General features: G+C 45.7%; 1 protein-coding gene across 1 annotated transcript in view; it reads left to right on the forward strand.

The window, feature by feature from the left end:
* The window catches only part of LOC149351980 (frequenin-2-like), a 207,674-nt gene that overhangs the window by 148,361 nt on the left and 35,909 nt on the right, over positions 1-23,404 (forward strand). Inside the window, exon 2 of the mRNA XM_089581210.1 lies at positions 9,296-9,320. Within this exon, the coding sequence (XP_089437336.1) occupies positions 9,296-9,320 (25 nt within the window). The remainder of the gene's footprint in view (positions 1-9,295; positions 9,321-23,404) is intronic.

Consider the following 23,404-nt stretch of genomic DNA (forward strand, 5'->3'; position numbering starts at 1 on the left):
ATAGGGTAGAAAACTCCGGCAGACGAAATTATTGAGGACGTAGTAAAAGCATCGGGTAATTGCGTAACGCATTTAGCCCTTGATTATTACTTGGGTTCCCAGCTAGTGCGGAATTTTTTTCGTCAATAGGCGCTGAAGGCAAAACGCTTGCTCAAACGCTTTAATTTCCTGCCCCTAATAACTGCCTGGGACTCGCTAATGCTTCAAACATGTCTTGCATTTTCCCTTATATAAGATAATAATCTAAAGAGTATCTTAAATGCAGCGGAAAAACTTGATCGTATTAGTCTTTTCATAATTAAATTCTTACATAACGTTTCTTGTATGTACAGCGCCACTGGAGTGTACAGCTTCCTTTCTTGCACTTTTCTCTACGCCTGTGTGCGTAGCGTATGTACCAGATGTCACACTGACTAGCCCAGAAAAAAGCATTAATCCGGTTATCCTTATTTAATATGCAGTATTTCTTTTAAAAATCTAATTACAAAGCAGAAAGTAGCACAGCTGGTGCGAAATAGTCTGCATTAAATCAACCAGAAAGCTTTATTCAACGTTGCAGCTTTCTCGCTCTGTAAATAAAGCTTGCGCAAAGAAGCCTTTTTCATGCGCATCCGTTATGAGTTTTTAGCTATTTTCGAACAACAAGCGTAATTGAGCAGCAAATATTGTCAGGATTTGCGCGTGTAAACTCTACGGCTACACCATCAAATAAACCTTTCAGAAGAAAGTATGCACGCTTTCCCAATTTTGTGGTGGAATGCGATTCATTTTTCTTGTGCAATTCGTATAGCTTTGATCACTGTCTCCAGTCCGCTGGATATATAGCGTTAGGACTGGACCATCCCACCGCTGCCACCACTGTTAGGACTGGGCATCCCACTCTGTCTCACTGTTGGGACTGGAACATCTCAGCCTGCTGCCACTGTTGCGCAGAGCTGAGCGAAGAAATGGTCGAGGCGACGGTGAGTCAACGAGATGCATACGTACAGTATGTACAAGGGCTTTACATAATCGGCACAAGGGCCGAGAGCACAACGGGCTAGCATAAAACAGCCGGGCGATGCCCCGGGAGAGCGTCTCTCTGGCGTGATGTCTCGTCTGCTACCCGTGTGCTGCTCCGACTAAACGCGGCTCCGTTTTTATAGCCTCCGGTGACGGTTGCTGCACCCAGCAGTTTGAATTGGACGAATGGACTAGATGGGGCTTGGCCGTTGAAAGTTCGCAGCCTGGAAAGGGCTGCCGGCGAAGTGTCAGTTGAGTCTCGAGTCGACGCTAGCGATGACAGGGGGAAGGGACTACACCGGGCCGAGTCAGGATGAATCATGCTGCAAGCCGCGACATATCCGAGAGTCCAGGCTTGCTTTGATTTGCGCAATGGCGGGTGCACGGCACTGGTTTCCACAGAGGCTATCAGAATACGTGCTCGGGCATAACAATAAAAAGGTTTAGGTTTAGGCTCATGGGGTTTAAATCCCCAAGGGACCTAGGCCATGAGGGACGTCGTAGTGGAGGGCTACGGAAATTTGAACCACCTGGGGTTCCTTAACGTGCACTGATGTCGCACAGTACACGGGCCTCCAGCATTTTGCCTCCATCAAAATGCAACCACTACGCTTGAGATCGAACCTGCATTCTTCGGATCAGCAGCCGAGTACCATAACCACTGAGCCACCGCAGCTGCTTATATAGAAAGGAGTTCTCGGGAAACTTACGAGGGGCGTTGAATATGTCGTCATTCACGAAGAAAAGGTGATGATGAAAATTAGTTCAAAGCTACACGTGTAGAAAAAAAATGGCGGGTGGATTAGCCACTTTCCGAAGCAATAAACCTGCGTGATATTAATAGTTCACTTTTGCGCGCTAATAAAAACTATTTGCAATACTTTCTGTTAGTGAATTTGTGGTATAAAAATGTTGCCCGTACTTTACTCGTCTATTTACTGCCTAATCCTTGCATTTAAATACTTTAGTCGTTTGTAAAAAGATACAGCAGCCACGTAGTTTGTGGCAGGCATACCAAAGATGCAAACTACTATGAATGTAAGTTGGGTTTAGGGCCCGAATCTTTCTATTGCATGTCCTTGTGCACTCAGTGCACTAAACAACCAGGCGACTGCACTCTGATGGCATGAAAGTGAGCACATCAGCCACCGAAAAACTGAACAGCTCACAGCTGCCATCGTGCCTTAATTAGCCCTAGTCACATTACAGCCTAGCAATCTAAAATGTTTTTCGAAGGTCGAATTGCTTCTTCCTACATTCAAGTCTTATCAAATACATTATCAGCGCACAGGCACTGAAAGAGCGTGACAAGATAGCAGCCAGGTCGCTTGCAGCAAAGGGCTGTATTTCCAGCTGAAAAGACCCGACACACTGTATATTGATCAACTTTGTACAACGTAGCATAAAAGATGACAAATGATACAAGTAGCTACGATAATTGCCTTCTTTAGAGTTCTTTTTTTGGTATTCGTGGCTGTACAGTGTGGCTTTTACAGCATTCTAAGCTATCAAATATGCTGCGTGTTCGTTCCGCGAGAGTACCAGATATTTATATCATATGAAAAACGTTATTCCAAACCTTTGCTTTTCATTGATGTGTTGTGCAATTTTGGCAGTATCGCCTTTGTGCAAGTAAGTTGGTTTCATTTTCTCCTTATATCATTTGGTTGGTTAATCAGCTTATCTAGCGACGAAGTACTTGGGCATATTTGCATTTTGGGTACCGACAAAACTGCCAGAGCATATTTTTTCATGCCTTTTCATGAGGGACTTAAGTCATAATTGGGCGCTTTTTATTGCGCGAACATCAGGAATACAGCCAGGCGGCGACAGCGTCCACAACGTGTGTTATCAGAATAGCCGATGCGTTAGCTTCCCGCATTGCTGGTAGACGAATTTTACCGTGACTTCTTTAAAAAAATGTCGCTGTAGGGACAAAATCGTCCTAAATGCACGTAGTATGCAAAACTTTGAGGGGTGATGTGCATGTTTTGCGCGTTATGGGTAGCATCTCTGAGCTCAGTAATATTTTGCATAGAGTCATCTCAACGCGCACAAATAATCGGGATTTGCATGAAGGAGACACCGTGAGATTCACGAGTTGCACTTTGCGGCTACGTTTTTCTGCCCTCTACACGCAGCTCCGAAGTAATGGGTAACAGGCATCCGATTTTGTAAAGCGTATATCATTCTCGGCAACTGCCGAAGCATCTTTAAGAGCACGGAAGGCAGAAGCACGCATGTACGGCCCCCGGTGCACAGCTGGCGACAAAGAAACAAAAAGGTTAGCACTAGTCCAGTTAAAAAACGCACCAATAGCGAGCGCACGTGAATTTTTCCGCGATCGCAACTTAAGGCAGGCTAGCAGAAAACAGTCGTTCCCACGGCACTCTTTAGTGACGTTGTTCCTCTGCATCGGGCGCTGACTGGCTTTGCCCAGCCAGACGAATCGCTATAAACTTTGCAAGAAAAATCGAAGACGCCATTGGTCAATTAACGGCGTCTTCGATCCTTTCGGTAAAAGTTTTAGCAATTCGGCTGACGGAATGACACGGGTGACATCATGAGACGCGGATGGCACAACGTATTTCCGGCGCCAGACGCAAGACGACGGCTCCCTGAGATCAGTAACATTCGGGATCGCTACTAAAATGATAACGAATTTCATTGAATAACAACGCAGTGGATTCCATAGCCTTTTTAGTTACTTAATGTGACTCGTTTAGAATGAATCCAATCAAAGCGCAGTTAATATAAACCAGGACAAACTGTCCCAAGCTTGACTTCACAAAAAGAAGCACACCGCATATACGAGGTCTGTTAGAAAAGTATCCGACCTTTGGCCGAAGAAAAAAAAATGGCATAACTGGAGCGTTGGAAACCTAATTACCTTCAAAGTAGTCTCCTTGGGACTCCACACACTTCTCCAACGTGTGCTGCCACTGTTGGAAGTATTCCGAAAAGGCCTTTTTCGGAATGGAGTTTAGCTCAGCTGTCGTTGCAGCCATAATGTCCTCTATTGTCTGAAATCGCGCTCCTTTCAATGGCCTCTTGATTTTGGGAAACAACCAGAAGTCGCAGGGGGCCATATCAAGAGAGTAAGAAGCCTGTTGAACTACAGGGATCTGGTTTTCCGCCAAAAATGTCGGAATCAAGTGCGAAGAATGTTCAGGAGCATTGTCGTGATGGATGCGCCAATTTCCTGTTGACAATTCCGGTTTCTTGCTCCGCACAGCATCACGTAGGCGACGGAGGACATCCCTGTTGTACTCTTTGGTCATTGTTTGACGCTGGGGCGTGCATATTCGTGGTGTGCCACACAGCGAGAGTCCAAGAAAGCAGTCAGCATCACTTTGACGTTGCTGAGCATTTGGCAGGCCTTCTTTGGTCATGGGGACGTGGAATGCTTTTACTGTGACGACTGGGATTTGGTTTCCGGGTCGTACCCGTACACCCAAGGCTCATCACCAGTGATTGTGGTGTTGAAGTCGGGGTCACTGTTTGTGGAATCCAGCGTGTCCTGTGAGACTTCAGCACGAAGCTGCTTTTGCTGCACCGTGAGCAGCTTCGGCGCGAATTTCGCCGCAACTCTCTTCATGGCCAAATCTTCGGTGATAATGGAATGTGCAGAAAACCTACTGATGTCCACCTCTTCCGCAATTTCTCGGATAGTCACACGACGGTCCCGCATCACCAGAGCGTTCACTTCACCGGTGACCTGGACATTTCGGCGTGTTGATGGCCGACCGGAGCGTGGCTCGCTCTCCTCCGATGTGCGGCCATCTTTAAACCAGTTGTACTATTGCTTAATTTGTGTGCTGCTCTAAGCATCGTCACCGAAAACCGTCTGAATATTCCGAATGGTTTCCACTTACCTGTCGCCCCGTTCCTGGCAAAATTTGATGCATTAGCGCTGCTCCTGTCGCACCGCCATTTTGCTTGCACTAAAAAAGCGACGAGAGCACTACGCACTACATCACTCAAACGCTGCCTCCCAGCGACTGACGCTATCGGCAGGCGGGAAAAAATTCGTGCATGCGCACGACGGTTCAAGGTCTGCTGATGCAAGCGCGCTTGTTTCATATCCATCAGATGTTCGCAAAAAAAAAATAAGGTCGGATACTTTTCTAACAGACCTCGTATATAAAAAAATGTAATGCCTCCCAATCTGAAGCTGCCTACATATAAGCCTGCAAAGTGGCCGCTCCCGATACTCTTATTCTCGCCTCGTCTGCGTCTGCAGCGCCGGGCGTTGTCTGTGCTGCTGCTCCGATCGCTGGCCATTAGTGCTAATCTTCTTTATGATGCCGATGCCGCTTATACGCAGCGCCACCATCTGTGATACTGCGATGCTACATGGGGAAGGAACATGTCAGCCTCAATCAATAAACACAAAATGATCACCAGCCCTGGAATTTAAGTGATCTGCATATGGCTAGAATCTTACGTTTGAACGCACTCAGATGGGCGAAATTAGTTAAAAAACGTTGTTGCTACTTCCCTTACTATTAGGTTCTCTTACGGCGTCTTCCACTGGCCGCTTTAATCCTCTGATCGAGAGCACGCAGATCGGTAGCAAACTCTGAATCTGAGTCGAAGGAGGCACTGCCCAGTCGAATATGCGAGGCGCTGCGGTCACGTGACTGAAGTAAACCCTAAAATCCTTTCGTCTGTCACCGACGATAGCAACATTCGGCGCATTTCAATCATTCGAAATCATACCTTTTCATAAAACTACACCAGTAATCTATCATCAGAGCACTAGCTCACAACAAGGTGTTCGGTCGACACCGCAGCGAGCCTTTCTTGCTTGATCAGCGTAGTCACCACCAAAAAGTTCGCTAGTTGACACTGACAATATCAACCACGAAAACATTTCACTTTCGCCCTGCACACGAGTTTTTTTTTTCTGTATGCACCGGTAAACAACAGAGACACACAAAAATGTATCGTTCAAAATGCAGGCGCAAATACACCGTACTAGGCGCTTCGTGATAAACCTTGCTCTTACTTGCAAACGCCACTGGTACAGTAACCGACATTTCGGTGTTGATGGCTGCTGCCATGAACCGCGAAGAATCGTTCGGAGTCTCGACATACTGACGAGCTTCGTCGGATTCAAGCTAGTGCGGAACTTCCGAAGAACATCAAATACTGTCACGTAGCCACTTCTCTGCACTCAACTGGGTGACCGCGCCGTCTTGCCGGCGACGCACTGAGATTGGTGAGGAGTACCCACGTGGCCCAGAAGCACCAGATCGCTCCGATTTTTTTTTTTTTTCCGAGTTCGTGAGAGCGCTCTTCGCTGGAGGCCGATCCTCCGAAAGAACCAGCCGAATAAAAAAAGCGCGCGCGATATCGACCAGCCGAATGCGAGAGCACTTATCAGACCGCTCTAGAGAGCTCCAAAGCGACCAGTCGAAGACACCACTCAAGTGCATTGTTCTCGACTTCGTAGACTAATTGGGTCGAGTGACAGCGGGACGAGTGAACTCGAACATGTGGCTCAAGATTCAGGCCTGGATGATTTAAATTTGATCAAATTGCAGGATCAGTATTTAAACGCGATAAAAATCTCGCCTGCCGCTGCTTATATGGTCATCGCATCAGAAATATCTTATTGACGCTCACTCTGATTCCCATTAAATAGATTCTAATGGCAGATGATAAGGGCGGTTGTATTTTCAAGGCAAATATTTTTAACACACACACACAAGAACGCACGCCAGCGCATGAAATTTAACCTTAGGGCTAAACCACGGGCCAGTGCATGCTAGCTTCCTCTTTGTTCTCAGGTATCTTGAGTTTTTATTGGCAATGCGCCAGGTATTGGTAGACGCAGACGGGTAACTCTATAACTTTATAACCACAATTACGCGTTGTCTAATTGAGAAGTGCACGCTGGTAGTCATGGCTGGGACGGTTTATTAATTTACAATGTTTCCCAATTTCTACTATATCTGGCATGATTGCTCCGAGTTGCGTGCCCCGTTTAATTACGTCCACACCTGTACGTACTGCGATGCATACTCCTTGGAAGCATGACATCCACGGTTGTGTACATGACTTTTTAAAACTTGTTCGACCGTATAGAGCTGTCTTCCTGAAGCCAGTAATGCCGGTTAAATTTGAAATTCCTGCAGTACAGAATGGTAGGGCTATATCGTGCCTAGCAAAAAGGATCGCTTCTCAAAAACAAGAAGTAAAGATGGACGTGCGAAGTTATGAGGTGTGCCTAGGAAGTGCTGTCAAGTAGTCAAAACTTTTTTCTGCTTTCACGCGGGGCAATGTTTTGCTAAAGGCTTCACGCACACTTGGCTACCTGAGAAGAAATCTAAAATCTGCATCCCCTAACATAAAACAACTCTCGTACGAAACATTTGTGCGGCCAAAATTAGAGTATGCATCATCCATCTGGCACCCATGGCAATCGTATCTCACCATCGAATTGGAATCGATCCAAAATCGTGCAGCTCGGTTCATCACTTCATGTTACTCAAGAGAAGCCAGTATCACCGCCCTCAAGCAGTCCCTCCGTCTCTCAACACTATAATCACGCTGTGTCGTTTCCCGCCTATGCTTACCTCACACATTTTATCATACCACAAGGTCACGGCACGCTCTATTAACCGCCCCACTACAAACGTCCTCCCGGCTTAGTCATGGTAACCCGATAGCACGCATCAGTGGCCACACGTCTGCTTACAACAACTCATTTTTTCCCAACGCAATAGCACTCTGGAACTCACTGCCTAACGACATCGCTGCATGCACTGAACACAAAACATTCCGCGAGAAAATAAAAATACACCTCACATAGATCTTGATCGCTTCTGCGCCCTTTGTACCGAATATGTACTTTTGTACCTTTAATGAATGATGTATCACCTGCTGGGGAACGCTGATATGACTACAACGCCTGTAATGTTTGTTTGTATGTTTGTTCTTTTTATTATTATGCATGTTCTCATCATCGCCGTTGTAAACCTATATGTCCCAGCCTTACGTAATGGCTTCGGGCCTTTAAGGAAACAATAACTGAAATGAAATGAAATAAAGGATACCTGAGGTAAGTTTTAGTCCCGGCAACAGCTTGAAAGGGTAAAGAAAATAATTAATTCGACACATATGTGCGTGTATGTTTTCAAGAAAACGCCTGCAATTCTGCAAGCTAGGAAGTGTGCACCCTGCGTGAATTCCTAAAGTTTTTGAGCCGTTTCTATCATTTGCGTGAAATAGGGAGCTTCAATTATAGGCACACAGATCTCCAGATTTTTCTCGAAAGCAGAACACGATATCTAAACAAAATTTTGCGGGCTTTTTTTTTCTGTCTTCTGTAAAGCGTGCTCTTTCTCAACAACGCTATTTATGAGAGGAAGACAACCTGCTGGTTTCTTTGGTCTTACAGACGACGAGTGCCGGTGGTTGTGTAGCTGTGACTAAGTACAGGCATTACCGTGATGAAGTGCATGCGCCTGTCTGCAGGACGGGCTCATAGCGCGCCTCGCGTCGTCATAACAATGGCCAGCACACTGCCCCGGAAACAGGCGGTGGCGCAGGCTGCGTTATATATTCCGGAGCTTGATCGCAGCCTCTGACGGGCCGTTCGTTTATTCGAGTGAGCTTCTGCAGTTGCTTAGTCATTTGGCGCTGCTCATTACTTCGTACCGTTTTACAAGTGATACTTTAGCATGACAGCTACCTGTGGCAGTGGCTTCGCTACGCTGTATTGTTGCAAGCTGTACGTGAAAGGATTTCTGTTAACTTTTTGCCACATATTAATGTTTTAAACATTTCATGCAAGGCGTGCGGTATTGTGCGTGGTATTTAACGCCGGAAGCTTCGGTGTATTGATGCAAGTAGGCAGCATGAATGCAATTGATGGTTACTGATAAAGGTTGTTTATGCTGAATGGCATTCAACTATTAATATGCTGCTTCATTGCGCTCGAAAGGAAAGCGCAATGATTTGATGCCCTGAACTTGCAAATCAAAATGCCGAACACGTCTCATATGGTGTTCATGCAAAAGTTTGTTTAATAGTGAATGCATTCTCGCTCGCAGTGAGCTCAGATTTGACATTTTAGGAAAATATCTGTTGCTGGATTGCACAGTTCGATTGTTCTACTAAATCTATTTGCGTATAGCACGTTAACATTTTTTATGAGCTGAAAGTGTTTGGAATTTCACCTAATCATATTTTTCTCGTCTGGGGAATATTACATTGGCAGTGTACTTTAAATCAGCTCACCTCATGGTGCAATTTACTTACATATTCATTCTTCTCTTTTCAGTTACCGAGAAAGAAATTCGCCAGTGGTAAGTACGCCTTCTTATTTATGTAAGGCTACAAGGCTTTTCCGCCCTGTTCAACCCATGGCAATTTATTTATTTACAGTGTAGTGCATACCTTAAAATGGGTCCTAACATTAGGGGCAAAAATGCATAAAATAAAACACAGGCAATAATATCGGATGAAAACAAACCATTTAAGTTGACACATGATCCGGGAAATTGACAATTATGACGCAAAGAAATGTATACCACCTGAATGGTGCACGTCTTTTGTCGTCACTTTTATGCAGTTTATTCCAGCAACTATAATGACTGCATTCCGGCGAATGTATGCGCGACAGGCCACGGAAAGGTGTCTTACATCAAATGCGACAAAAATCAACGCATTCAACAAGACTGATAATTTCGAAGTGCTGGACTCCACTTCACTTCTCGCTATTACGCAGTTATTCGAGAAGCAAATCCTATGTGAGGAATGTTTTGGGGGAATAGTTTTCGTCAGAGTCTAAAACTTAGCACGTGTTTGGTCACGTGAAACACATTCAGGAACTTTTAAATACATGCTTCAAAACATACAAACCCCCAAGCGGAAAACAGCGATAGCTAGCGAGCATGTGCGAAAGCTTAATGTGCAAAACACCCAAGTGCTAAACGGGTGGATGGCCATCCGGCTTCACTGTGAAAAAATGAACAAGAATGTTTGTCGCTCTTTCCGACTTTACTTACGCCGTTACATTGGCTACCATATTCCTGAATGCTACAATCGTTACTAAATCAACTGCCATTTTCGTGATTAATTGTGCTTTCACGCGGTTGGAAGAACGTGAAGAACGGGTTAGGAAGTATTAATAAGCCCTTACAATATTTCAGTCTTTCTTATTAAAACAAGCAGGCAAGCAAACATACATACATTGATGCAAACAACATCAAATGTGCACCACCTAAAATGGACAATACGAAAGTATCCCGGAAGTGGTGCCACTCACTGAAACCCAAGACCTTCTAGTTTACAAATGTCTCTATTCTTTTCTACCATACTGTTCATTTGGTGCTTCAACTTTCATTCCATGCTATGCAAGGTTCGTATTGTGCGCGCTTTACCCGCACTTTATAGCCGATGAAACTTATAAAATTTAAATAAGGGCTCAAATTCTTTCAAAACGCAAAACAAAAATGACGAAAATTTTAAATGCAAATAAGCTGTGATATCTCTCGCCGCCCGTGAAGCCGAAACTTCGTATAGCTTGACAGGGAGAGCTGCCCGCATTCGTTCCGATGTCTGCCTTTCGCTAGCACGCTTTCACCGTTTGCAAAGCTTTGCGCAGACACGGTCACTGAGCTGGTGACACATCAAGTCCGTGGGTGAGCCTGAGAGATGAAAGTACGCAGGCGGAGCGGCAAATAACACGAACGAGGCTGCAGTTTCGTTTGCCTGGAGAAGGGCTGGGTCGGAAAGAGATGCAGTAGAGAGAGCTCTGAAGAGCAAAACGTCGAAACTGCGACATGTTCAGATTTTTGAGTCCTCGTTCTGCAAGTGAAATCCCAGTCAACAAAACTACGAATCGGCAACGGCCGCGCAAGCTTTTTTGTGTGTGTTTGGCGCCATGTTTAGCTGTCGTGCTCTGCTTCTTTCTATGAAAGAAACACCTGCTGTCGGCGGGTTTCTGAGCCCGTCTGTCAGTGGTTTTTAGGCTACAGTTCACTGAGCAACTGCATGCAGAGCAGAGCAACTGAGCTGCAGATAAAACACCGCCCCAGTTAGCTCGGTAGTGCTTCAAAAACTCTGAGGACTAGCTGTATTGCAGCTTCTTGTTGCGAAATTATGCCCCGTGACGTGGATTTGATGCAGCCACGAAGGCGCAAAGTCGATGTGCACGCCGTGTTGCCGAGTTAATTTGCTGAATAGTTTGCCTCATTTGCAAAGAGAGCGCTATAAACGTGCCCTAGAAATGAATTTATTCTCTTTTACTACGGCTTTGCACAATTATTACGCTGCTGGCGGATGAGAATCTGCACTAAGCGATTTTTTTTATTTTAGTATTACCGAAGCCAAGACAGTAAAACGCAAAGCCTTACGACGTACGGTGAGCAACGCAAAGCCCTGACGGTACTTAAATGTACACTAGCTAGAGAAGCAAAACCGCGACCCGGGTCGGACAGAGAAGGTCATGTGACACGTGCGTTACCGAGTGACTTGCACTGGCAGGCATTCCTATGTACGCTCCAGAGCAGCGTAGTTTTCGAAAGACGCGCTGGAGGGCCAGAATTTGTCCCCCCATGACGCGAAGCATAACCACGTTTTGGAAATTCTAGAAAATGATATGGCCACTATACTAACTGCCAGCTACAAATATCTAAATTTAAACAGGCGCCAAATTGCAATTGTTGAGAAGTTAACTATTGAAATTTAGTTAACCAGCTTACTAATTTATGGAACTGACCTGTTCTCTGGCGTCCGCCACCATTAATATTGCTAAGCAGCAAAAGCCATCTTCGTATCTCAAAAAGCCTATTTAAAAATCAGGGGCGGGTTTCGTTGAAACAGCCGGACAATTTGAGCATTTCTGTACAAGCTCATTGATGGTATTAATACGGCTAATTGTATAGTACAGTAGCCTTTACGAAAGCTATCTTGTTCTATTGCTTGACTGAAGGCTAAGGCTACTCTGAATCTTCATTTTTAACGCCATACCGCTAAGGTTCCCATCCTGGAGAAAATCCAGCGTCGGCGCTGTCGGCGTCGACGCTGTGAGCGAAACATCCCCGGAGAAGCAACCTAGGTAGGCCACCTATGTCACGTGACTTTGTGACGGCATCACAACCTGCCTTCTGTATTGTGAGCACACTACCACCGTGGCAGGTGGCAGTTAGCTGAATTATTGGTCGCAAGAGGTTCCTCGGGAAGAGCAATTTGGGTCCCACAAGCCCCACCGATGGAAGCACCTACCAACGCAGGGCAGTGGCGCATCGCTTAACAGATTACCCACTGCGCCAGGAGGGGTATGAGGACTCCCAGGGATCTTTGAATATAAAGTTGAGATTGACCAATTGCGCATATATGGGCATTAACCCATTAACGCCATCGCACCATACCCTTAAGGCAGAGCTCAAAAGCCTCCTCCAATTTTAGCAAATAGCTTGTAAGCTTGCAGTAAATGCAAGCAGAATATTTGGCAGCCAAGCTTGTTCTGGGAGCGCCCACAAGACGAGATTTGCGTTCTCTTAAAGGGGTAATAATGCAACGCCTCGTTTGTCAAATGCATACGTGATCACTGGATAAAACTGTGGTCCTGTACACACTGTAAAGCCTGTGGCTGCTCGCCTGTTTCCAGTATCACAAATATTTTGTTTGTTCATAAACTCCGAAAAGCTCGTGAGGTGACTGAGGCCAAACAAGTAAAAACGAATGGTTAGAAATGCGTTAGCCATCCATCTTTATCCCCACACGAAGACGCGATAGCCTTTACTTTTTATTGTAAGTAACTTATTGGTACTCGCAAGCATGGACGTGCTTTTTGAGCCTACATGTTTGTGTTTGCTTTCCGATAAAACTCGGCTAAACAGTTAGCGCTCGCCCTGTCCCCGCTTAGCTGTGTATTTATCTCTTGCCCTGTTTTTCCAAGATGCATTCGCTTACACGGCATGGTTATCGTTCTTCTGCTCAGTAGCCAATTCTGGGACAAATTGTTTAGAGCCGCAATGCGACTTCATCTTGCGGGACCTTGAAGCACGCCTGAAAGTGCATTTCGGTGCAATGCGCTGCGCCGCGCTCCTCTAACGTACGTCACTCCACCAGAACACCTCACCAGCTCCTTTGATTGACCGCATTGAATGTCGCCCTCATCTATGTCCCTCATGTCCGCCATGCTACTCGCCCCGTGTTTCTCTCACTAATCAGTTGCTCAGCAGTTAATCCTTTACGGAGACCCAAGGTCTTCCAGTCTTGCCCGTAATGCTCTCTAAATTGGCCGTTTCTCTTCATGATGTGCCCATTTCTACTTCTAAGCTGTTCCTGTCCTCATCAGAGGATTACACCCAGGCATAGCCCAACGCTACGCAGTTCTCTCCGCAAAAGTGCTGCGCAGAATCCTTATTATGATGTAATCAGCTGAGAGCGAGTATTTTCCGCCCCACAAAAATTGCGCCAGGATGACTGACAAGAACCGCACTACCAGTGCCGAACGACTTCAACCATGGAGCTATGCTTCAAGCAGCTCTGCTATTATTTTAACAAAACTTGCCCACGAAGGATTTCCAACAAAATACGTACACTCTTTTAGAGCCCCGGAGCATCCAGCATACCACTGACAACTTTGCATTTACAAAGCCCGCGACACAGTTTTGCATAATGTTCCATTTCAGTTGACTTTTCAGCACACAGAAATAGAGAAGAAGAAAAAAGGTAGAGCGGCGGATGGAGGGGAGGGGGGGGGGGGGGGGGGGGGGGATGGTTGTTACCTTAAGCGTACGTCACGTTGACTGAGCTACTTTATAGCTTGATTAAAAAGTCAAAGAAAAACTTAGGGAAAAAACTTAGGAAACTTAGGAACGGGGTTAGGCGCCATATTCAGTCAACAAAAAATTATTTCACACTTTTACAACCGGGGCAAGATTTTGTGAGTTTCATTTCATTTTCGTTTCATTTAGCCCTGTGTCATTGGTCACTGCTTCTGGTGACGTAGTCTTGGGGCGATTACGTCACGCTGATCGCACAATAAAGACGCCTATAATGCAATCTATTTGCATAAAAGCGTCCCACGCCTAGGAAGCGCTGATGGACTGGCGCCGAAGCTGGCGAATGACGGAGGACGATGACGCGTTTGGCATGCCTGCCGACCTTCGTCGGCGCTAATCCCGTTTGCGCAACGAACTGACGGAACATGGTCCCTGTGATTCGGTGGGGCTTCGTTCGGACCTGCCGTGCCTGTGATTAGCTGTTATCTTCACCGCCTCCTGTTTCTTTCGTCACGATTGAACTCATGGTAAAATGTAATGAAAACGAAATGAAACTTTAAAAAACACTGGATTCGGACATGCTGTGGCGGAGGGCTCCAGATTAATTTCGGCCAACTGGGCTTCACAGTAAACACAGTAAGTGGGCTTTCTTTTCTTTTTTTCACTTCGTTTCGATATATATATGCTCTTTTCTACGACACTAATTCTACGAAACCGCTGTAGCCAGAGGGCCACTTTGGTGGGTGTGCATATCGTGACTATAGGACTCCGCTCAGCTCGTATATATGCTCGACACAACTTTGCTTGTAAAGGGCATTGCTTTCTTTCCCTTAGAAATTCTGCAGAGGGATTAGCACGGTCGGCTTCGATTAGCACAGCCTATTTTGAAGACAGACATGCCTTAACACGCGCTTTTATTTTCCTGCGAACGAAACACTGTTGCCTGCAATTGTGAATTCTGATTTTGAGGTGGCCACTGGAGACGCTGAATGACAGGCAAGGTGTATTTCTGTATCTCTAGAAGAAAACGAAGGGAGTTCAGCGTAATTAACTGGATTTAACAATAATGACACGTCGCATATTAAGGACAAATAAAAGGCTATCCCTGACAATGGAGGAACTAGTGGAAGAAGACACAGAACGAGCGAAACGATGGAAAAACACATCGCCAATGGACTTGCATTTCATTTGTTTTCAGCCCTTTCTATCGACATAAAAATGTTAAAAAAGAGACAAACTATGCTGATCAAATTGTGTTTTCAATTCCACCCCCCCCCCCCCCCCCCCCCCCTTACTGGTTGATTCCGCGCCATCGTCAAACCAACTTTCTCAGTAGCTCACGTCCGTGAGGTCTTTCTTAATTCTTAATTTTTTGTTAACTTAGTGCAAATAATGACTTAAGCAGCAAGTAGGACCTCCAGGATAATATTCTTGCCAAAACTCTAAAAATCTTTCGACCTAGTATGATTAGCGCGGATAGCCATGCGATAATCATTATTGGGGTGGTAGTACCGGAGTTTCACGTTCCGAAGCAGCGTGTGGACTGAGAGACACCATATCGGAGCAGGTGAGGTGCGTGGAACAAAACACAATGGACACCAAAAACAAGAACACGACCGGACACGCCATGTTGCTCATGCTCTAAGACTAGCCTGATCGTTAAACTGACCTTGAATCAGATATTTGTGGACTCTTTTGAAGGTAAAAAAAAGAAAAGAACAGAGGGAAAGACGCTGAGGGAAAGGGAAAGGGGGGGGCACGCAACAATTCCTGCTCCCAAGTGACGCCAAATTCCAGTCACGTAAGCTTTTTGGTGATCTACCGAACCCGTGCGAAGAGCGACTCCACTTGCACGATTTTCCTGTCTTTGTTTGTAACCCTGCGTAAAGTTAGCTTCGGCATCGGTATAAGGCCATGAATTCTTAACGCAGGATGTGCTGAACTTTTAAGGTCCCTTTTATCAATGGAAAGGGAACTATCGAAACTAAAGAAGAAAATAACTAAACCTTGGAACTACGCGGAGAAGAGGCACGAGAAAAACGGAAACAAAACGTTACCTCCCTCTTACCTCTTTTTTCCGGGGTGTTTCTTTTTTAATGCGAAAGCCTTTTTTTTTAGTGGCGTGGACAGGATGTGTAACACTTTCACCAGTCTATAGACATCCAACAAGACAAGCTATAATTCAACAGGAAAAACCATAATCCACAATCCAATCCATAATACAAAAAGACACGAACTGTCAGTGAAGAAAAATAAGAAAATTTGGGTCCAGGCGGCTTCAAGTCCTGGCTTAACCAGGTCGCATCACGCAACCCACCATACACAATCACACCAGCATTCAGCTCTCACTTTTTTCAGCACATCCAAATTCCGGGAGACACACACATGCATCGAGGAAAGGGAGCCAGACAGGAGGTGTCGATCCTGCGCAGATGTACCACCCGCACCACAGCACTCTGATCTCTGAGCAGAGACGGTTCGATGTTTGCAGCTGAATAAAGGCACGTCTAGTGAATGCAGAGTTATCTGAGAAGCGTACATGAGTAACTATCAACATATAAATTATAGATGCAGCAATTAATCGCGTACAACGCTACTCTTCCGGTAAATTTACTTCTTGCTTGGAGAGTCGTAGCGTCATCATGCGACACCCAGTGAAAACCCACTTCGCCGTGTACGACGCTGGCCCAGCAGATGGCGCCATAATGCAAGCAGAAATACATTTGCAGTACCGCACGTAAGATGCCTTAAGTGCCACCTTGATTAGTTTTTTTTTTTTTTTTTTTTACCACGAAGGCCGCACGTTTAACTTCAGCGGACCTGAAAGCCGAGTTTACCAGTGTCGTAACGCGGAAACAGAAAAAGAAAAAAGCAATAATTACTTATAGCGAGAAAACAACAAGGAATATAAGATCAAAATGAAAGAGAGACCACGTGCGCAAAACGTTTACAAAGGAATGTGCAAGCTGCCGGAAGAAAATACGATGGCTGCAGTTATAAAAATGAGGCCAGCAGGAAAGTTTCTCACGAAAGGCAAAGGGGACCTCCGCATTGCAGGTTTGGTTTTGGAATACTAGCGTTAAAGAAGGAAATTCTGGCCGGATAACGACCAGTCGGCTAAACCGTGCGTGTGGAGGGCCGACAAAAGCAATTAAAAGCATAAAGAACGCTAAAGTTTATTGAAGGGGCTCTGAAATACTTGTAAAAAAAGTCCGCGGAATGCACTGGATTTGTAAGGGCATTGTTTTACGAACCTCCTCCAGCAAGAATTTTTGAAAGCGTTTTGTGGCAGCGGAGTTACCGGGAATCGACTTTTATCCTTCGACCTCTATGCACACTTCGTTCTCTCGTGATCCCTGGCATGCTCAAAGCAAGGCGCCTCTCCACCGGCCACACCAGTGAAACGTCATCGTCGGCGCAATTATGTTGCCAACTCTTTTTTTCTTCTTTCCATTGTATTCATGGCTCACGTGATTGGCCGGTCTGCCGACGCTGCCTAACTGCGTTTTGTCCGCTCGTTCTAGATTGTTTCGTCGTCCTAGCTGCGTGACGTTCGTGTAACGCCTGATGTATCTGACGAATAACCGTTTCGAAATCTACGCACGTAGACGCGTTATACGAAGAGCACGCTATAGATTTGAAAGTCGTAAGAAAGAGAAAGCCTACTCGCCAGCGTGATTCAGCAGCATGTGCTCCGTGTGGAAGTGCACTAATTATCTGAGGTGTTCAAAGCAGCGCGATCTAAAAGACCGGACGAGTTTATTTACAATGTTCAAAGAGCTTGGCACGGCGCCTTTAATATCGCACAGAAGGGTATGTAACCCGAATTATTTTTGTTCCAGCTTTCGTCTCGGCATTTAGAAAGTGGCGGAGTTTTTATTCACCTCTGGAGTAAACCAATAAACAAATGATAAAGGTGTGGATCATATTAGGTCCGTACGTTTTACTGAACCAGAAAAATCAGGCCCGTTTACTTTAAATCTTGACGTGAGATAACAAAAAAAAAATATAGTATATCTTAAACTTCAATTGATGCAATAAGTGCATTTTTTGATCAGCATGGGCTCTAAGAGATTAGAACTTCAATGTGACAGCACAGCTGGAAGCAGAGCGTCGTTCACAGTGTCTGAATAAAGCATATCGATTTCCTTTATGTTTTGGAAGCAAAAACACTGAGGAGTTGCTAGCGCGCTGCTACACCAGGAAGCGCTTGGCCTTGATTTGGGCGCTGCGGCCCGGCGTTTCTTCCTTGTTTGGGTCGATTGAAAGAACTTTTTTGGTGCTGTATGAACGCTCATCAAACATGATTAGGTGCGATTTTGATGCAGTAGTGCGCCACAGCTCTTAACTGGCACATTTCACCCGAAAAAGTCACGCAACAAAGTAAATTGAAAGTTGCTTCCTGTCCTGCTAGCCTACACGATGGAAGCAGTAGGCAACCCTAAGGCCATCAGTACGGCCGCACCTTTACAACGTTATGAGGTGAAAGCCTTTTAAAAGGCAAAAAAGTCTTGTTCTGTGCTAATAATGCGAAGCCTTGACAGTGCAGCTGTACCTGTTTACAGCTGTGGAAGGTGCCGTCTCCGTTTTTGACGCATTAGACACTCGAGTAATGTGGGGAAAAAAAACGGAGGAATTACACGCACAAGTATTATTTTCATGGCTTAGAATGGCTACGCCGAATGCGCCTGATTATGTTAAGCACAGTAATAATGCAGAGTGTAGCGTCGGAACGTCGACACGGCAGGGGCAAGGCCGGCAGCGACACATCATTTTCTGATACAACCACTTTTGCAAATGGTCCTTCGACGTTCTTCCTCTCGACACGACGGTGTCACGAAGTGATGCCATGGACACTGCCGCTAAGTCATTGCCAAACCAAATGCTAAACCAAATGCCAAACCAAATGTGGGAACCAATATGTATAAATACCCAAAAACGGATTCCTTCTTTCACAAAATGCTCCTATAATAGTACCAAGGGACCCCGGTCGAAAATGATAGGAGCAGGTCATGCCCACATAAGGGATTGTGAACCCGTCAAGCTGTCCAAGGACAGCTTTTTTTCTACAATCCCCCATCTGTATTTGATGGCAAATAAACATTTCATTTCATTACTACTCGATAACAAATAAAACATCGTAGCCAAGGCACAGATGAACAGTGTCGCACAAAATAACCTGTTTGAACCGAAAACCGTGGTTTATTTTTGCGGTTTTATTCTTAATTTAAAACCAAAACTCTGTCTTCTGTGTTTGGTTTGGTGATTTAGGGATTTTGTAAATATTAAGGTCAAGTTTGGTGCCATACCTTGGTCCTAGAGGTATAAATTTGATTTGAGAGAGCCCCTTTTTGAAGAAGACCCGCGGATTCAGCACGCGAAGACAACAGCAAGAAGTGCAGGACAAGAAGAAAAAACTCCCAATTTTCCGTTCCTTTTTGTGCGAAAGCGAACCTACTTTGAAAGAGCGAGAATCTCGAGGGCCCTTGACCCGCCTAGATTAATGGGTTAGTAAACTAAGCCGCTTAAGTCGACGAGTACTTTTCGTCAAAGCTTCTCAGTATGAAAAAAAAAAATACTAATGCAAGTGCACAAAAATCAGACTCTACTAGAACTTGGCAAGGTGAACCGGCAATTCATAAAGGAACAGGATACGGTGGCTCTGTAGTGGACTCCGTCGCGACCCTTACCCTTAATCTTGCTCGTTCTAAGCCCTTGCTCCTGCCCCTCTTTTTACTCGAGTGTCTGAACATTCTGTGAGAACACTATAAAGTTGTGATTTTCTACATAAGAAAAAAAAAAACGTAACGCAATTCGCAAGCTGCGAAGATCTTTTGCTGCAAAGAAGGTTTTGTCCCGATTTCTAGAGTCTGTAGCTTTTACTATAACCTTGGACACTTGGATAACGCGGCGTATACAGGCCTCAGTCACTGCACTAAATTTTGGCAGATAAAACTAAAGTTACATACTACAGAACATTTTACAGCGAAATGAACCATGTAATATGTTGTCCTCCAAAAATTTCGTGTCTCCACCCCTCTAACATCTCAAAGCTGCGCATGAGCTATGAATAACGCAGCAGTGGAGAGCTACGGATTAATTAGACCACCTTGGGGTTCTTTAACACGCACTCACATCACTCATCCCATGGTCGTCTTCGCATTTCGTTGGCATCGAAATGGGGCAGTTGTGGCCGGGATTCAATCCCGCGACCTTTAGCTCAACAGCGAAAACGCCATAGCCGCCAAGCCACCGCAGCCAGTTCTCATATCTTGCGATTCATTAAAAGACTCCTAATAACTAAAATCTGCGAAACGTTGTATTTGCTAAGCTAAAGAGACAAACGAACAGAAAATAAAACTTCATTTCTAACAGTAGCTTTACTAAGCGCACAGCAAAAATGCTGCGCGCGAAAATTAAAACATCCACAGCGTGATGACAGGTTTCCATATTAAATATGAAATGCTTCTAGCTTCCGTTCTTGCAACTAAACTCCTTGCTAACTTTTACGTACGGCAGCAGAAAAATCTTATCGCATTATTGGCCCGGGCAGGATACAAAACCGTGCCGGCGCTAACCAACCAGGTTCTTCACCCAATACTTTAGACCACTCGGCAACCGCCGCAGGCTGGCGTGATATGTGTTCTAACTGGCAGCCTCTCACAATACGTGTTCCTCATCTTTCGTCTCTCTCATTTTTAGGTTGGTTTATGGTTGGTTTATGGGGTTTAACGTCCCAAAGCGACTAAGGCTATGAGGGACGCCGTAGTGGAGGGCTCCGGAAATTTCGACCACCTGGGGTTCTTTAACGTGCACTGACATCGCACAGTACACGGGCCTCTAGAATTTCGCCTCCATCGAAATTCGTCCGCCGCGACCGGGATCGAACCCGCGTCTTTCGGATCAGCAGCCTAGCACCATAACCACTGAGCCACAGCGGCGGCTCTCCCTCATTTTTAACCCTTTCGGTCGTTGCGCACTTCCTAATGCTCGGCGACAATGGCGCTGCTGGCGTGACTGTGCAATTTTAGTCGGTTGGGTCAGAAAGGCTCGACTATATTACCAATCGCACCTTTATGTAGCCGCACTCAAAGGTGAAACGGCGGCCGAACTCATGGCTAATGTCGATGACGAGAGGCCGAGCGTTACAGTGCGTCAAACAGCGAAAGCTACGAGAGAAGCTGAGCGTGCTGCCCACCACGAAAAGCAGAAGCATGAAACAGCGGTCAGACGTAAGGCTCCGAAAACGGTAAAAGAAGTCGCTGAGTTCAGAGGCTCCTCAAGCCACGAAACAGCCAGGGAGACCATGCGCGCTTCCTAACTCGAACGTAACCGGATAAGAACAATAACAGGTTCAGCAGCCAAAGGCCCTGGCCTATACCGGTATGCGGCAACTACAATGATACGCGTTGTATTGTAAATGCGCTACGCATTTCCTGAAACGCATTTCATGCTTACGGCTACTCTCGACGATGAGACGAACTGCAATTTTTGGCCAATGAAGTGGCGAGCTCAAGTCAGCATTGCCAGGTCAGTCATCAGTATTCGAGCGACCGCTGCCTCTGGTACCTACCGAGTTTCGTGCTTCAGTGCGTTAAGCGAAGCGCCAAATAGCGTTAATCGCTGCTTGTCGAGGCAAACACCTCATCAGCTTTCTGAAGAGAAAGCTGCGGCTTCGTTCAGAAAGCTTTATAGATTTCTGAAGCAAAATTTTCTCTCGTCTGTAGCATCTCAATGGTTAAGCAATTAAATCCTGCCAAAATGATCCGTAATTACCAAATAAAAATACGACGGCTGGCGGTAGGAGGCTGCTAAGAACGCCACTTGAGTTCAACTTCAGGGAACTAAATCGCCGAATTTTTTATGCTTAGCTGATTTTGAATAAATAGCCTCTGCATGATTGTAGATCGTCCGCAAGTTGCTGAAATTGCTGCTCGAAGCATATGAACCTGCGCAGAGAAATCTCTAACGCTATTGCACTGCTCTCGAATCACACTGAGGAAGCAATTTTTTTCGACATGGCCGAAGTCAGCCGCCCGCAAGAAAGACTGACCCTTCAAGGTCGTATGATCGAGAGAGGGCAGAGCACCGTTATTGTCGTCGTTGTACCGTCGTGCAGCGAATTTTTCTTTCCCCAGAGTAACTAAGTGGTGTCAAGAAGGGAGCTTCGAATTATTTGCTCTAGCTTCCCCATGGGCACAGAGCAGTGTGTTCGTGCACGACTTCAGGATGCATATGGCGTAGCGGTCACGCGAGGCTCACGAAGAGAGCAGCTGTCGGTGATCGCGCTGAAAGGGCAAGCCACGCCTGCTCACAACATCTCAGAGACTTGCCCATTCTAGGGGGCGTGGTATTCGCAATGTGCCATTGTCTCAAGAACGGGCGTGTAATAAGCAACGCACACAAAAACACAAGAGCTGTTTTTTTTTTTGTGTGTCAACAATATGTCCCGGTTTTGTTTCGTTCACTTTAGTTTTATTTTCGGACAGGGGAATATAAAACGTCTGCGCTACATTAGGGCTGCGCAATTTACTTCAACATCCTGATACGTAGGTCTATGATTTCGCCATGATGCTATGCTGCTCACCTTGTCAGCTAGGCCTAACATGGCACACGAGCGAAATAACACTCGTCGAATCAGGTGAAGGTTTGTAATGTTATACCCCCTAGTGAAACCAGCTAAAGTAGAGGCTGCCATCTGCTGAATTCGTCGTGGCAATAATGTTAGGTTTCAACGCTATATGTCATGTACAACTAATCCTTATCACTGGGTACAGGACAGCGAAGGGTAGAGTGTTCCCTTTGCACGAGCGTAGGCGTACGCTTGACTTAAACCGTAACAGTTCGCCCAACGGCACGGAGCAGTTAGATGGCTACGCAAAGAATTTTGAAATGTAAGTACGGCATCCAGGCTGGAAATAAAATTATGCACACGTCGCTGGCGCTCAAAAGAAGTGAAGCGTGCTGTGTGTTGACGCTCTGTGGTATCACGCGCGACGAATTCAAGCACATATGATGCGGGTTCGTGATATCCGTCAAGGGAACTCAGACGAGTGGCTGCTTTTGAAAGTCGTCCACAAGAGGCAGATGCGCATTTCAGCAAAATAGTGTAAACAACCCCAGCGTACAGCCCGGACGTGGTCCCTGTGGGCATTGGGTGAGGAGATTCAGCGTTCGTCGTGCAGCGGCATGCGCCCGACTCGCAGCGAGCAGGCGGATCGATTTCGAGCACGAAGTAGCATGCGGGCTCTGCAAATAGATCGCGCAGGCATTTATACACGAATTGTGGCTCTTCTTGGTAGCTCTAGAGCGTAAAGATTCCGCTAAAGAACCACAGTAAAAGAGGGTATCAAATGCGCCTAGAGCAAGGCGTTCTTCAATATACAATGCAAATATTCATGACGCGGTTACTGTTATTATTATATTGATAATAAAGCAAAAATTGAAGGAAAAGATGTTGCTGGCTGCGGCATCTGCCATTGAAACCTGAAGCACCTGATCTTCGGTTAGTAGCGAGTAGAAGGACAGGGAGAAGGAAAGAAAGGAGGAGCCATAGAAAGAAAGGATACGGCGATGATTACTGAAAACTGAAATTGGGGAATGGACGCATGAAATTTTGAAAACTCAGTATAAGAAGCCGTACTGAAATCCCG

This window comes from Amblyomma mixtum, chromosome 3 (genome assembly GCF_055824585.1).
Source record: "Amblyomma mixtum isolate Tamu chromosome 3, ASM5582458v1, whole genome shotgun sequence".
In the NCBI taxonomy this organism is placed as follows: Eukaryota; Metazoa; Arthropoda; class Arachnida; order Ixodida; family Ixodidae; genus Amblyomma; species Amblyomma mixtum.